The 15,692-nt window shown below is 38.3% G+C and overlaps 1 protein-coding gene across 21 annotated transcripts in view; it reads right to left on the reverse strand.

The window, feature by feature from the left end:
- Positions 1-13,241: 13,241 nt before the first annotated feature.
- EXD1 (exonuclease 3'-5' domain containing 1) overlaps positions 13,242-15,692 on the reverse strand; it is a 35,795-nt gene continuing 33,344 nt past the window's right edge. For all 21 annotated transcript variants that reach the window (XM_025473133.3, XM_025473131.3, XM_035708735.2 and 18 more), the window contains one exon: positions 13,242-14,944. In XM_025473133.3, the coding sequence (XP_025328918.1) occupies positions 14,285-14,944 (660 nt within the window). In that variant the 3' untranslated portion in view covers positions 13,242-14,284. The remainder of the gene's footprint in view (positions 14,945-15,692) is intronic.

The raw sequence follows: 15,692 nt of genomic DNA on the forward strand, positions 1-15,692 counted from the left end.
TCACCATAAGCCCTTCTGTACTGTTTTTTTGTATATAACTTTGTGCACATATTACTATTTCTTCTTAAATTTTGCGTGAAATTTATCTGATTACATTAGCAATATATATTTGCTTCTGTTCATTGACATCATTTAATGTCATGCCATTGGCATGGATGGCATTGGATGCCATTTAGGATGTTGTAATCCTTTTTTTTTTTTTAAGATTTTATTTATTTATTCATAAAGACAGAGAGAGAAACAGAGAGGCAGAGGGAGAAGCAGGCTCCATGCAGGGAGCCCGATGCGGGACTTGATCCGAGGTCTCCAGGATCACACCCCAGGCCGCAGGCGGCGCCAAACCGCTGAGCCACCGGGGCTGCCTGGATGTTGTAATCCTAATGGTTATTTCCCCTCTATGCACTAGACCAGTGGCTTCTAAGTGTTTTTAAAATATATTATTGAGGCACAGTTTATATATAATAATATTAATGCATGTACAGCTGAATGGGTTTCAACAAATGTATACTCTGGGGATGCCTGGGTGGCTCAGCAGTTGAGTGACTGCCTTCACCTCAGGGTATGATCCCAGGGTCCGGATCAAGTCCCCCATCAGGCTCCTTATGGGGAGCCTGCTTCTCTCTCCGCCTGTGTCTCTGCCTCTCTCTCTCTCTCTCTGTGTCTCCCATGAATAAATTTAAAAAATATTTTTTAAAAATGTGTACTCTGGTGTAACCACCACAATCAAGATAATGTAGCATTCATTCACCCGAAAAAATACCCTATGCCTCTTTGTAATCAATTTTCAACTCCACCCTCTAGTCCAGGCAACCACTGATCTGCTTTCTATTATCATAGATTAATTTGATTTTTACTAGAGTTTCATGAAATGGACTCATGTAGTAGATATACTCTTTTGCATCTGGCTGCTTTTCTCAACAGTTTTTGAGAGTTGTTCAAGTTGTGTGCATTGTAGTTTGTCCCTTTTTATTGCTAAGTACTAGTCTACTGCATGGATATACCAAATTTTTCCTATCCAGTTGCCTGTTGTTGGAACTTTGGATCCCAGTCTTGGCTAAGAAAAAGGCTACTGGGGCACCTGGGTGGCACCTTTGGTTAAGCATCCAATTATTGGTTTCAGCTCAGGTAGTAATCTCAGGGTTTGAGATGGATAGAGCCCTGTGTCCCTGTGTCGTGCTCAGTGCAGAATCTGCTTGAGATTCTCTCTCCCTCTACTTCTGCCCCTCCCACCCAGACCCTCCCTCATAAATAAATAAATAAACAAATAAATAAACCTTTTAAAAAAAATCAACTATATTGATGTATAAATACCTAAGAGTTGAATTTCTAGATTGTTTGGTAAGTGAATATTGAATATTTAAGAAATAGCTAGAACTGGGCAGCCCGGGTGGTTTGGTAGTTTAGCGCAACCTTCAGCCCAGGGCCTAATCCTGGAGATCTGGGATGGAGTCCCATGTCAGGCTTCCTGTATGGAACCTGCTTCTCCCTCTGCCTGTGTCTCTGCCTCTCTCTATATATATATCTCATGAATAAATAAATAAAAATCTTTAAAAAAATAGCCAGAATTTTTTCCAAAATATTTGTACCATTTTTTATTCCCACCAACAGTGTATGAAAGCTCTGGTTGCTCCACATCCTCATCTATATTTGGTGGTTTTAGGTTTTTTTAAGTTTTAGCCACTACAGTGAGTGCGTGCTGATATCTTGTGAGTTTAATTTGTATTTCTGCACTTTCTTTTTTTTTTTAATTTTTATTTATTTATGATAGCCACACACAGAGAGAGAGAGAGAGAGAGAGAGAGGCAGAGACACAGGTAGAGGGAGAAGCAGGCTCCATGCACCGGGAGCCCGACGTGGGATTCGATCCCGGGTCTCCAGGATCGCGCCCTGGGCCAAAGGCAGGCGCCAAACCGCTGCGCCACCCAGGGATCCCTAATTTGTATTTCTGATAATGAATAATACTGAGTGAAGAATAAAGTGCTTACTGGCCATTCTTTTTTTTTTTTTTTAAGATTTTATTTATGTATTCATGAGAGACACAGAAAGAGAGAGAGGCAGAGACAGAGGCAGAGGGAGAAGCAGGCTCCATGCAGGGAGCCCGATGTGGGACTCAATCCCGGCCTCCAGGATCACGACCTGAGCCAAAGGCAGATTCTTTAACCGCTGAGCCACCCAGGCATTCCTTTTTTTTTTTTTAAAGACTTACTGGCCATTCTTGTATCTTCTTTTGTGATGTTTTTGTTTAAATCTTTTGTCCATTTTTAAATTAGATTGTATTACTGAATTATAAGATTTCTGTATATATACTGAAGGCAAACCCTTTGTCAGAATATATATGTGGCAAATACTTCTCCCGGTCTGTGGCTTCCTTTTTCATTTTCTATGAAGAATCTCTCAAAAAAGCAGAATTTAAGATTTTACATGATATCTACTCATAGTGGTTTTTTCTTCCTTTATGGTTTGTGCATTTTGTATACTAAAAAATTATTGTCTACCTCAGAGTCATGAGAATTCTGTTTCCCCTGACATTTTTGATAATTCTAGCTTTTTTTTTAAAGTTTATTCATTTTTAAGTAATCTCTATACCCAACATGGAGCTTAAACTCATGACCCTGAGATCAAGAGTCATATGCTCTCCCAACTGAGCCAGCCAAGTACTCCCTATAATTTTAGCTTTTACATTTAGGTCTATGATTCATTTTGAGTTAAATTTTTGTATAGTATGAGATAAGGATTGGCTTCCTTTTTTTCAGATGGATACCTAGTTGTTTTGGCAAGCTTTTGTTCCAAAGGCAGTTCTTTTCCCATTGAATTTACCATGGCACCTTTGTCAATAATAAAAAATAGCCTTATATGTGGGCTCTATTTCTGGGCTCCATATTCTTTTCCATTGATATTAGGACCACCTTATACCTTTTGATTACTGTTGCTTTCAATTCTTTTAATCAGGTATGCAAATCCTTCAACATTACTCTTTCTGGGATGCCTGAGTGGCTCTGTATTCGAGTGTCTGCCATTGGCTCAGGTCATGATCCTGGTGGGGAACTGGGATCAAGTCCTGTATCCAGCTCCCTATAGGGTGTCTGCCTATGTCTCTGCCTCTCTCTGTGTCTCATGGATAAATAAATAAAGTCTTTTTTTTTTAAGATTTTATTTATTTATTCATGAGAGACACAGAGAGACAAGGCAGAGAGGAGAGGCAGGCTCCATGCAGGGACCCCAATGTGGGACTTGATCCCGGGACTCCAGGATCACGTCCTGGGCCAAAGGCAGGTGCTAAACCACTTAGCCATCCAGGGATCCCCTAAATAAAGTCTTTTCTTTTTTTTTTTTCTTTTTTTTTTAAATAAAGTCTTCTCTTTTGTTTTAAGATTTTATTTACTTATTCATGAGAAACACAGAGAGAGAGAGATTGAGAGAGAGAAAGAGAGAGGCAGAGACACAGGCAGAAGGAGAAGCAGGCTCCATGCAGGGAACCTGACATGGGATTTGATCCTGGGTCTCCAGGATCACACCCTGGGCTGAAGGCAGCGCTAAACAGCTGAGCCACCCAGGCTGCCCTAAATAAAGTCTTAAAAAAAAAAAAATCTTTACTCTTCCTTTTCTAAATTGTTTCAACTTATCTAAATCCTGTGTGTTTCCATATAAATTTTGGAATCATCTTGTCAATTTCCACATAAAAGCTTGCTTGCCCCCATGTGGTGAAGTGCATCCCATCAGCTTTGTCTAAGAATGTGTTATCTACCTATGGGCCATGGGGACCATCACATGAATGTGTCTGGACACTGATACACAGGGCTCTTCTTGCACGGGCAAGGAGGGTAGACACTCTCCTCTCCCACAGTAAGGGTAAACAAAAATAATCATAATAATAAATGCCACCAGCATTGGGGTTTTCTTATCAGGTACTATGTCCAGCATTGCATAAGTATTATCTTTTATTATAACAAATGCACAAAAGAAAAACTATTACTCTCCAAGAAAAAAAAAAAAGGTTGCTTGCATTTTTACTGTGATTGTAATAAACCCATAGATCAATATGGAAATAACCAACATCTTAACAATACTGAGCCTTCCATGGTATATTTTCCATTTATTTACATCTTTAATTTCTCTCAGTAGTATTTTATAGTTTTCTTTTTTTTTTTTTTTTTAATTTTTTTTTTTATTTATTTATGATAGTCACAGAGAGAGAGAGAGGCGCAGAGACACAGGCAGAGGGAGAAGCAGGCTCCATGCACCGGGAGCCCGATGTGGGATTCGATCCCGGATCTCCAGGATCGCGCCCTGGGCCAAAGGCAGGCGCCAAACCGCTGCGCCACCCAGGGATCCCAATAGTTTTCAATATACATAGGTCTTGCACATATTTTATTAAATGTATCTTTAAGGATATCATGTTTTTGGATATTATAACCGTACTCTTTAAATTTCAATTTCTGAATGTTCTTTGCTAGTATTTTTTGTATATTCATATTTTTGTGTATTTACAGTATCTGTGACATTGCCAAATTCACTTATGGGTTCTAGTAGCTTTTTCTAGATTTCTTAGTATTTCATATGCACCTGATCATGTCATGTAAAAATACAATTTTACTGGGGGGCCTGGGTGGTCAATCATTTAAGTGTCTGCCTTCATCTCAGGTTGTAATCCCAGGGTCCTGGAATCAAGTCCCACATTAGGCTCCTTGCTCAGCAGTGAGGAGCCTGCTTTTCCCTCTCCCTCTCCCTCTCACTCTGCTTGTGTTCACTGTTGTGCACTCTCATTCCCTCTCATGAATAAAAAATCTTTCAAAAAAATATTTTTGGGATGCCTGGGTGGCTCAGCAACTGAGCGTCTGCCTTTGGCTTGGGGCATGGCCCTGGAGTTCTGGAATCAAGTCCTGCATTGGGCTCCCTGCATTGAGCCTGATTCTCCCTCTGCCTGTATCTGCCTCTCTTTGTGTCTCTCATGAATAAATAAAAATTATTTTTATTTATTTTTTATTTATTTGAGAGAGAGAGTGAGAGGAAGAAGAAGAAACAGACTCTCTGCTGAGCAGGGAGCCTGATTGGCAGGGGTGCTGGGCTCTATCTCAGGACCCTGAGATCATGACCTGAGCCAAAGGCAAAGGCTTAACAGACTGAGCCACTCATGTGTCCTGATAAAATGTACCTTTGAAATGTTTTCAGAGCTCTCTTTAGGGATATCATAGAAAGTGATATTTACTGCTACATGAATCAAGAATCTTAGCTAAACTGGTAGGTTCACCCTAAGACAAAGTTTGATACATTATATTCCACATACTCTTAGGATGTGAACCTATGACTCTACAATTTAATACACCTCCTCAAACAGAAAGAGCTGTTAAATTGTAATCAAGGCATAACCAGCAACCCAATTTTAAAATAACATAAATCATTGCAAAAAGAAGGCTAGACTATGCTTCAATCTAGTCAGTCATGAGCAGCATTTCTTTCTTTATTTTTTTTAATCCCCCCCCCCCCCCCGCGCCGGGGGACCCTGAGCAGCATTTCTTAAATAGTGAGATGGAATAGAAAATATCAGAGTGCCTTGCACATAGTAAGGGAAAATATTGTTTTGTGAAACTTTTTTTCTTGGTTGTATGCCTGGGGTATGTGTACTTTTACTGTTAGTTGCAGTAAAAAAGACGGCTATAGATAAGCATAGAAGGAAATTTTTATCTTTAAATACACGATAAAACAAGAAAGATCTAAAGTCAGTGATCTTAGCTTCTATCTTAAGCTAGAAAAATAATAGTAAATTTGGGGTGAGTAGAGGATAAAATAAATAATGATAAGAGCAGAAATTAGTAAAATTAAAAGTGACAGAGGGATCCCTGGGTGGCGCAGAGGTTTGGCGCCTGCCTTTGGCCCAGGGCGCGATCCTGGAGACCCGGGATCGAATCCCACATCAGGCTCCCGGTGCATGGAGCCTGCTTCTCCCTCTGCCTGTGTCTCTGCCTCTCTCTCTCTCTCTCTCTCTCTCTGTGACTATCATAAATAAATAAAAATTAAAAAAAAATTAAAAAGTGGGATCTCTGGGTGGCGCAGTGGTTTGGCGCCTGCCTTTGGCCCAGGGCGCGATCCTGGAGACCCGGGATCGAGTCCCACGTCGGGCTCCAGGTGCATGGAGCCTGCTTCTCCCTCTGCCTGTGTCTCTGCCTCTCTCTCTCTCTCTCTCTCCGTGACTATCATAAATAAATAAAAATTCAAAAAAAAAAAATTAAAAAGTGACAGAGAAAATCAATAAAACCAAAACCTGATTGGTTGAAAAGATCAATAAAATTCCTAAACCTGGGTTGCCTGGATGGCTCAGTCAGTTAAGCATCTTTCTTGGTTCAGGTCATGATCCCAGTGTTCTGGGATTGAGCCCTGCATCGTGGCCCCCTGCTCAGCAGAGCCTGCTTCTACCTGTCCCTCTGCTCTTCTCCCCAGCTCATGCTCTCTCTCTCACTTGCTCTCTGTCTCAAATAAATAAATAAAATCTTTTTAAGAATTGGTAAAACTTTAACTATACTGAGCAAGATAAAAAAAAATTACCAATATCAGTAATGAGAAAGAGATTATTAATACAGATAATGAATATATTAAAAGGATAACTATGAACAATTCTGTGCCCACAAATTGAACAACTTAGGTGAAATGGACAAATTCACTGAAAAATACAAATCACCAAAACTGATTTAAGAAGAAATAGAAAACCTGAGTTGCCCTAAATTGAATAACCAAATTGTATTCATAATTTGAAACTTTCCCTAGAGCAAACTTCATACCCAGATAGCTTTATTGGTGAGTATCTAAGGAAGCAAGGATAGTAATTCCTACAGGAAATAAAAAAGGAGGTATCACTTTATCACTTCTCAACTCTTGAGGCCATAAATTTGGTATTACTCTGATACCAAAACCAGACAATAATATTACAAGGAAAGAAAATTATACTCCAATATTCTTCACATAGATGAAAAAGTCCTTAACAAAATACAAAATATTAGCAAATAGAACCTAGAAATATATATATGTATTTATATACATATAAATATACATAAATATAAATATACATAATAAATAGGGACACCTGGGTGGCTCAGTGGTTGAGCGTCTGCCTTTGGCTCAGGGCATGATCCCGGAGTCCCAGAATTGAGTCCTGCATCAGGCTCTCTGCATGAAGCCTTTTTCTCCTCCCTCTTCCTGTGTCTTTGCCTCTCTTTGTGTGTCTCTCATGAATAAATAAATAGAATTTTTAAAAAAAGAATCAGAAATACATAAAAAGGATAATGTATTATGACCAGGTGGAGTTTATCCCAAGAACACAAGTGTAGTCTAACATGAAAATACAATACATGATATTAATAGAACAATGGAGAAAGACCACATTCAAATCTTGATAGCTACTGAAAGATATTTTGAACAAAATTACACATCAATTTGTGGGGCCCAGGAAATTTAACAAAATCCCCTACCCCTGGACAAGCAGAGCAGGACTGAGTCTATTTTGTGCTACACCCACCTTGCGCTGACCTGCTTATTACTTAGGGCACTGCCCCACCCTAGTCAAGCCCAGGGCACAGCCTAATCGGAAATCCGGCTCAGTGATACTGCCCCGCCCCAGTCAAAGACCAGGGCACACTGGGATCCCTGGGTGGCGCAGCGGTTTGGCGCCTGCCTTTGGCCCAGGGCGCAATCCTGGAGACCCGGGATCGAATCCCACATCAGGCTCCCGGTGCATGGAGCCTGCTTCTCCCTCTGCCTGTGTCTCTGCCTCTCTCTCTCTCTCTCTCTCTCTCTCTCTGTGTGACTATCATAAATAAATAAAAATTAAAAAAAAAAAACTTAAAAAAAAAAAAAAAAAGACCAGGGCAGACCCTAATCGGAAATCGGCTCAGTGATAGGCCAGTTCAAATGGATACTGTAGGGTAAAATGTAATTCAATCGGCCACCTGCGAGTGAACCAGCATGACTGTGCAACTTTCTGCGTATCCCATTGGCCACTGGCCCCTATAAAGTTGCTAAGCCTCTTAGTCTCGGGGTCCAAGTCCCTGCTCCGCTGTGTCGGGTATACTTGGACCCAAGCTCGAGCTTGTTAATAAACCCTCGTGTGAGGGATCCCTGGGTGGCGCAGCAGTTTGGCGCCTGCCTTTGGCCCAGGGCGCGATCCTGGAGACCCGGGATCGAATCCCACATCAGGCTCCCGGTGCATGGAGCCTGCTTCTTCCTCTGCCTGTGTCTCTGCCTCTCTCTCTCACTGTGTGCCTATCATAAATAAATAAAAATAAAATAAATAAATAAATAAACCCTCGTGTGTTTGCATCGGTGTCGGCTCCTTGGTGGTTTCCCGGATCCCCATCTTGGGCACAACAAATTCATGGTAAGAAAAGCTTTCAACAAGCTAGGATTAGGAGAGTACTTCCTTAACCTAATAAAGTGGTTTTAAAAAAACAAAGGTCTTAAACAAAAAAGGTCTAGGCAGCAAAAGAAAAAAGAAATTGGACTTTGATAATTTTTAAAATTTGTGCATCAAAAGACACTATTAAGAGAGTAAAAAAGGCACCCACAGAATGGGACAATATATTTATAAGTCATATATCCGATAAGGGATTCATATCCAGAATATATAGAGAACTCCTAAAATTCAACAATAAAACAACCTGATTCAAAAATGGGCAACAGGCTTGAATAGACACTTCTCCAAAGAATATATATAAATGTCCCATAAGCACATGAAAAAATGATCAGTACTGCTAGTTACTGAGAAATGCAAATCAAAACTATAGCTTATTCCCATTAGAATGGCTACTATCAAAAAGAAAATAGGGGCACCTAGCTGACTCAGTTGGTTGAGTATGTGACACTTGATCTCAGGTTTATGAGTTTGAATTTACTTTTAAAAAATCATCATCATAATAATAAATAACAAAATAGCAAGTATTGGTGAGGATGTATAGGAATTGGAGCCCTTATGCACTATTGGTGGGAATGTAAAATGGTATCGTTGCTGTGGAAAACAGTACAGTGTTTTCTCAAAAAGTTAAAAATAGAATTATCATCCTTCAATTCTGCTTCTGAGTATATACCCCAAAGAATTGAAAACAGGGTTTTGAAAAGATATTTGTACCCCATGTTCATAGTACTATTATTCACAATAGCCTAAACATGGAAACAACCCCAATGTCCATTGACAGATGAATTGATAAGCAAAATGATACTCACCTATAGTGGAATAAGATTTAGCTTCAAAAAGAAAAGAAAAGAAAAGAAAATTTTAACATATGCTACAACATAGATGAAACTTGAGGACATTATGTTAAGTGAAATAAGCCAGTCACAAAAAACAAATATGTGCTATCTAAAACAGTAAAAATCACAGAGTCAGAAAGTAGATGGTGGGTGCTGGGGACTGAGAGGAAGGGATAGTTATTGTTTAATGGCTACAGAGTTTCAGTTTTGCAAGATGAAAAGAATTCTAGAAATTGATGGTAGTCATAGTTCTACAATATGAATGTACTTAACATCAATCCTCTGAACGTGTAAAATGAACAAGATGGTAAATTGTATATGTATTTTGCCACATTTTTTAAAATTAGGGGGGAAATGCCCTATTACTAACATCACACTTACAAAGTTGAAAGCCTGAATGTTGTTCTCATATGATGTAGAACAAAGAAAGAATATCCGATTTCACTACTTCAGCATATACTATAGTTATTAACTAGGTGAAATAAGGAAAGAAAAATAAAAGCTATAACCTAGATTAGAAATTTAAAAAGCAAGGGATGCCTGGATGGCTCAGCAGTTGAGCATCTGCCTTTGGCTCAGGGCATGATTCCAGGTCCCGGGATTGAGTCCTGCTTTGCACTTCCTGCAGGGAGCCTGCTTCTCTCTCTGTGTCTCTGCTTCTCTCTCTCTCTGTCTTTCATGAATAAATCAGTACAATCTTTAAAAAAAAAAAGAAATTTAAAAAGCAAAATTATATTTTTTAAAGACTTTTTTATTCAGGAGCACCTGGGTGGCTCAGTTGGTTTAAGCATCTGCTTGCGGCTTCAGGCTCTCCTTCTGCCCCTTGCCATCCCCTGCCCATGCTCTCACTGCTCTCTTTCTCTCAAAAAAATAAATAAAATCTTTTAAAAACACAAAGATACATTTAATCATGAATCTATAGACTTTGGTTTTATTTTAGGGTTCCTATGGTTTAAATATTTTACCTACAATAATTGTCCTTACTTAGAGATCAGGGACACTTACTGGGTTTCAAACATCCCCAATATTTATGTTCTTATTAATCATCTTAAATGTTCAATGCAGGTAAGTTATAAAATATGACAAGAAATCTTTCACATGTATAAATGAAGAAGTTAGAATTTTGAAAGTCAAAAGTATACCATGCCTCTCAAGAAAAAAATCTAATGCTTTCAATGGTACATCATTACTACAAAAATTGGAGGTGGCAATGTAATTGGTTAACACTTTTGGAAAGTAACAAGAGCTTTAAAAAATTTTTTGTAATAATGAAAACAAGAAAATCTCTATGACCTGCTGTTTCTATTTCTGCCAATTTCACTCTTAACAATGATTTAAAATATGGAAAAAGCTTTGAGATAGCTTTGAAAAAGCATGAAATAGGAAATGGAAACAAGCTGAATGTACCACAATATACTTAAATAAACCATTAGCATTCTCTTAAAAGTATTATGCAATCATTGGTGGCACAGTCAGTCAAGCAGCCAGCTTTTGGTTTCAGCCTCATGTTGGGGCTCTGCACTCAGCAGGGAGTCTGCTGGAGATTTTCTCTATCTCTCTCTCTCTCAAGCAATAAATAAATTTTTAAAAATACTATGCAATCATTAAAATTCTTTACAAAGGTTGTGCAACAGCATAGGAAGACATAAGGTATAATATATTCATATATGTATGATTACAATGATGGGGGGGCAACCTATGCATAAACACTGGAATTCACAAAAATGTTATCTGCTTTTTCTGTTAGAGAAATAAGAGTAAATTTTTTCTTATTTTCCTGTATTTTCTAAATTCTATTTAATAGTATATACAAACTTAAAAATTAAACACCTGGGCATCCTGGGTGGCTCAGTGGTTTAAGGCCGCCTTCGGCCCGGGGCGTGATCCTAGAGACACAGGATCGAGTCTCATGTCAGATTCCCTGCATGGAGCCTGCTTCTCCCTCTGCCTGTGTTTCTGCCTTTCTCTCTCTGTGTCTGTCATAAATAAATAAATAAAATCTTAAAAAAAAAATTAAACACCTACTAAAAACGTGCTAGGATAATGAAATAGAAAAATATGTGGTATAAAAAGCACAGCAAGTGTATTTACATTACAATATGACTGTCAAGTGTGTGTGTGGATGGGGAGAGGTAGAGAGGAGAGAAGTGAAAAGGAGGGAGAGAGAGAGAGATGGAGAGAGAGAGAGAAAAGCCAAATACTAGGAAGGGTCATATAATGTGAAATGATAGTTATTTTTTTCTCTTTATTCTCTAAACGTCCTGTATTTATTTGTTACTATTATAATAAATGCCTTTTTGAGAAGTATACCTTGCTAATCACCCCAAGGCCCTCTACTTTGCCCTAGGCCTCATCTTATCTCAGCTTGCTACTGGGACGTGCCTTGTGTCAAAACAATGAGAGGTCTATAGGGCTTTAAAACTCTATTGTGTCAAAAAATTAAAAATAACACTAATAAAATAAAATTCTATTGTGTCTTATTAGGATTTATCAAGCCCACAGCTAGAATGGAGGCAAAGCTGCTGCAGTGACTTTTCATCATATAGTTGAAAGAATATTGAATGGAAACAAAAAACAACACTGGTTGTATTCTCTGCATTTTTGTCCAAGGAAATCATTTAACTCTATTTCCTAATTCCCAAAGTAAAAGGGTCAGATTACTTGTAATAAGCTCTAATTATAGGTCATGTACATAAAGGTGATATCAGAAAAGTCAGACCTGAGTAGAAGAAATGCATGAAATTAGTGTAGGCTGAAACAAAACCCCAAGAGTTTGGGAAACCACGTAATGTGGCTTATCAACACTCAAGAAAAATACAAAGAACTCGGTGGTGGGTTGGGACAAGAACCTCGCATTTCCCAAAATTCTGGGCAAAATTTATTATTTATTTATTTATTTATTTATTTATTTATTTATTTATTTATTTTTATTGTATTTGCTTATTCATGAGAGACACAGAGAGAGGCAGAGACACAGGCAGAGGGAGAAGCAGGCTCCATGCAGGGAGCCCAATGTGGGACTCCATCCTGGGACTCCAGGATCATGCCCTGGGCCAAAGGCAGGCCCTGAACTGCTGAGCCACCCAGGATCCCCTGGGCAAAATTTAAACAAGAAGTCTGAGTAATGGCACATAGCATTAGCAGCAAGGCTTGACCAATTTTTTTACTCTACTTAAAACAGAACTTCATGGTAGGAGCTAGGTGTACACATGAAGTTTAAGTTGGCTCTCCAGGCTAGAATGAAAATATGGAGAACAGTGCTGCCCCAGGTACATGAATGTTTCACTGAGAAAATACTGTGATGAAACCCAAAAGGTTCATTTAGTTCTGGGAGTCAAAGTACCTCTCAACTAACACTGTCCAATAGAACTTTCTCAAACGATGGAATTGTTCTTGAACTCACAACTGCAAGATCAAGACCTGAGCTGAGATCAGGAGTTAGTCGTTTAAGCAATTGAGCCACCCAGGCACCCCGGTTCTTCTTAAATTTAGCCAAACATACCTAATGAAGCAAGAATTCTTCTTTTGAATATGAAGTATATTTTTTCTTTATAGCCTTTATGGATATATGTTGTGTGTGGTAATTTAATGATTCCATAAGAAGTTAAATCAACTCTAGGAATTTTACAAGAATTCATGCCCTTTCCAGAGTAAACCTGGATTAACCACATTCTGGGCTCAACCTGAAGATGTATTCACCCAAGATGAACCAGAAACAACCTTGGCCTCAAGCAACCTTCTAGACTAAGGACAAAGTGAAACACTGCAAGTGCAGGGATGAGCTGACGGCTCTTAGACCTGCCTATATCTTTCGTTCAGTGGCACTCCGATTCGGCACATGCAGACAAGGATGTTCCTAATTGTAGATTGTCCCAAAGTTTCCTATAAGCACAATAGAGTTCTATATAAGAGTCAACTTACAGATTTTTAAAACCAAACTCTAGACCTAGAAATCCAGACATATGCCAATTTATTCCTACTGTGACCCAATGAAAAAAAGAGATAACCCAATGACACAACAGGTTTATTGGTTATTGTACACAAATGAATGTAAGCAACTTGCAAGTATTCACTATAAAAAGGGCTCAGTGCCTTCTTTCACTTAAGAAAGTATACCAAACTGGGGCACCTGGCTGGCTTAGTCAGTAGAGAATGCAACTCTTGAGGGTTTTAAGTTCCATCCCCACACTGGGTGTGGAACCTAGATAAAATTAAAAAAAAAAAAAAAAAGTATACCAACTCCAGGAAAATAAAGGGGAATCAAACTTCAAGTTTACATAACAGACATACTCAAAAAAAGCCCCTGCTTTGTTACAAAAATGGACAAAATCTTCTAGAAGTAAATGGAATCAAAAGAAATTAAAACTGGGATATTGATTCCTATAATAACATTGACTAGTGTTTGTCTATGACATAAGACAGACATTAAAAATTCAAAAAAAGGATTTTTCTCAGCTTTTTTCAGGCATAATTGATAAAGTTAGTATTTTAAGAAAGAAAAAAGTACTGGTAAAGTTATCAGGTACCAGTTTTTTTAAACTTATTGATACAAGTTTTACCAACCCCCTTCAAATAAAAAAATACAACAGAAGTTTAAAAGTCAGGGTCTCCTGGCTGTCTCAGTCAGTAGAGCATGTAACTCTTGAACTTGGGGTTGTGAATTCGAGCCCCACTTTGGGCATAGAGCTTACATTTAAAAAAAAAAAAAGTTTAAAAGTATAGATTCTTCCAGAGACTAAACCCAAGATTTTTCCCCTTCTCAAATCCTCTAAACCGAAATTATGATAAATTATTCGCTGTGACCACTGAGAACATTTCTGCACAGTGACATAATCAAAAATTTTTCTTCTCCCATTATTTAACTTATTCATTCCCTCCTAATCAAATTCTAGGCATATAAGCAAGAAGATATAATTTTCCCTGAAGCCTTCATTCCTTTGAGACTGAGGCAAAAATAAATTTACAACATGAAAAACTGAAGCACTGAGGAAGGCCCTATTGGCAGAGGAAATGAGCCATGTTCACGGTCTCAAGAATAAATTGCACATCTCTAAGATAAATGTGGAGACAGATTTATCCAAGAATCGGTTTTCTCCAAGGCTGGACAGGGAGGAAGTGTGGGAGGCACAGCTTTTCTAAAAGGATGAAAGGTGTCACTTGGAGATACTTCGGTTTCCTGAGGAAGGGAAGGAGACACTGAAACATCTTGTTTTGTGCAATTTAGATTTTCCTGGTTTTCCACCATCAGTAACTGTGCTATCTCCTCTTTCAAAGATAAACTTGTCCGAAACTCCTGTTTGAGGATCTTACTGTGTTCTTTTTGCGTTATTATTCCCTCTTCCTCTGGCACCTCTGACTCAGGGCAAATGAGTTTGTTGATACAATCCTCACTGGCTTCTTCCTTCATGGGAGGTAGATGCTGAGGTTCTGTCAAAGCTTGTTTATTTTTAGATTCTTCTTTCAGCAAATTTACATCCTGATGAGATGTAAAACCTGGCGTTTCATCTAGCGTAGAGTTTTTACAAAGTAAGGAAATCCTTTCATTCCCCCCTTTCCCTCCTGTCTCTGTCACCAATTTCTTTGGATGTAGCACTGTCCTTATTAGGAGTCCCTGTGCATTCATACTGTATTCTTTTGCAGCTCTCTCTCTGCGCTGCTTCTGGAAGTCCTTGAGTTGAAGCAGTTCTTCAGGAAGCTCCATACATGTAGGCTAAGAAAAAAAAAAAAAGAAAGAAAATAAGTGTATTATAAGTAAACTTCTGAATATGGTCCTTAAAATCACTTCTACTATACTTAACCAGAATTTGGTGAGGATCAATTCAAATGTGCTCTTATGGCTCCCTCTAGCGTATTCAATTATAGTAGTACTATTTTTTGATCAAGTTAAATATTTTGAATCTACAGTTTTTGTGTGTGTTGTGCATTATGTGTTATGCATGTGTGTGTGTATGTATAAAGATTATACAATGAAAAGTGTCCCTTCCAACCTGTTCCCAGTTGCCTTAGTGAGTACATCTTCTAAAAAGCAGTTTCTTACATAGCCTCCCAAAGATAGTCTGTGCATCTGTGATCATGTTTGTGTACATCTGTTACTAAATGTTTATATTTTCATTGCATTGCATTTTTCAATTTTAGTTTTCTTCCAACCTTTTATTTTATGACTCTTTCTAAAAATTATTTTACACAAATGGTAACACAGTCTTATATATTCTTCTGCATCTTGATTTTTTAAACTAAAAATTAGTCTTGGAGATTTTTCCACATTAGTATTTTTAAGAGCTATATGGATATGCCATAATTTATTTAACCAAATCCATCTGGATATTTTGTTATTTCCAGTAGCCTGTCATTACATAATATTATAGTAAAGAATATGTTAAGAAAATGTCCTGTTACATGAGGCAAATAATTTTTCCCAGGTTGCTTTGACTTTCATCATAGTATTTTCACCAAAGGAA

Source organism: Canis lupus, chromosome 30, assembly GCF_003254725.2.
Source record: "Canis lupus dingo isolate Sandy chromosome 30, ASM325472v2, whole genome shotgun sequence".
Classification (NCBI taxonomy): domain Eukaryota; kingdom Metazoa; phylum Chordata; class Mammalia; order Carnivora; family Canidae; genus Canis; species Canis lupus.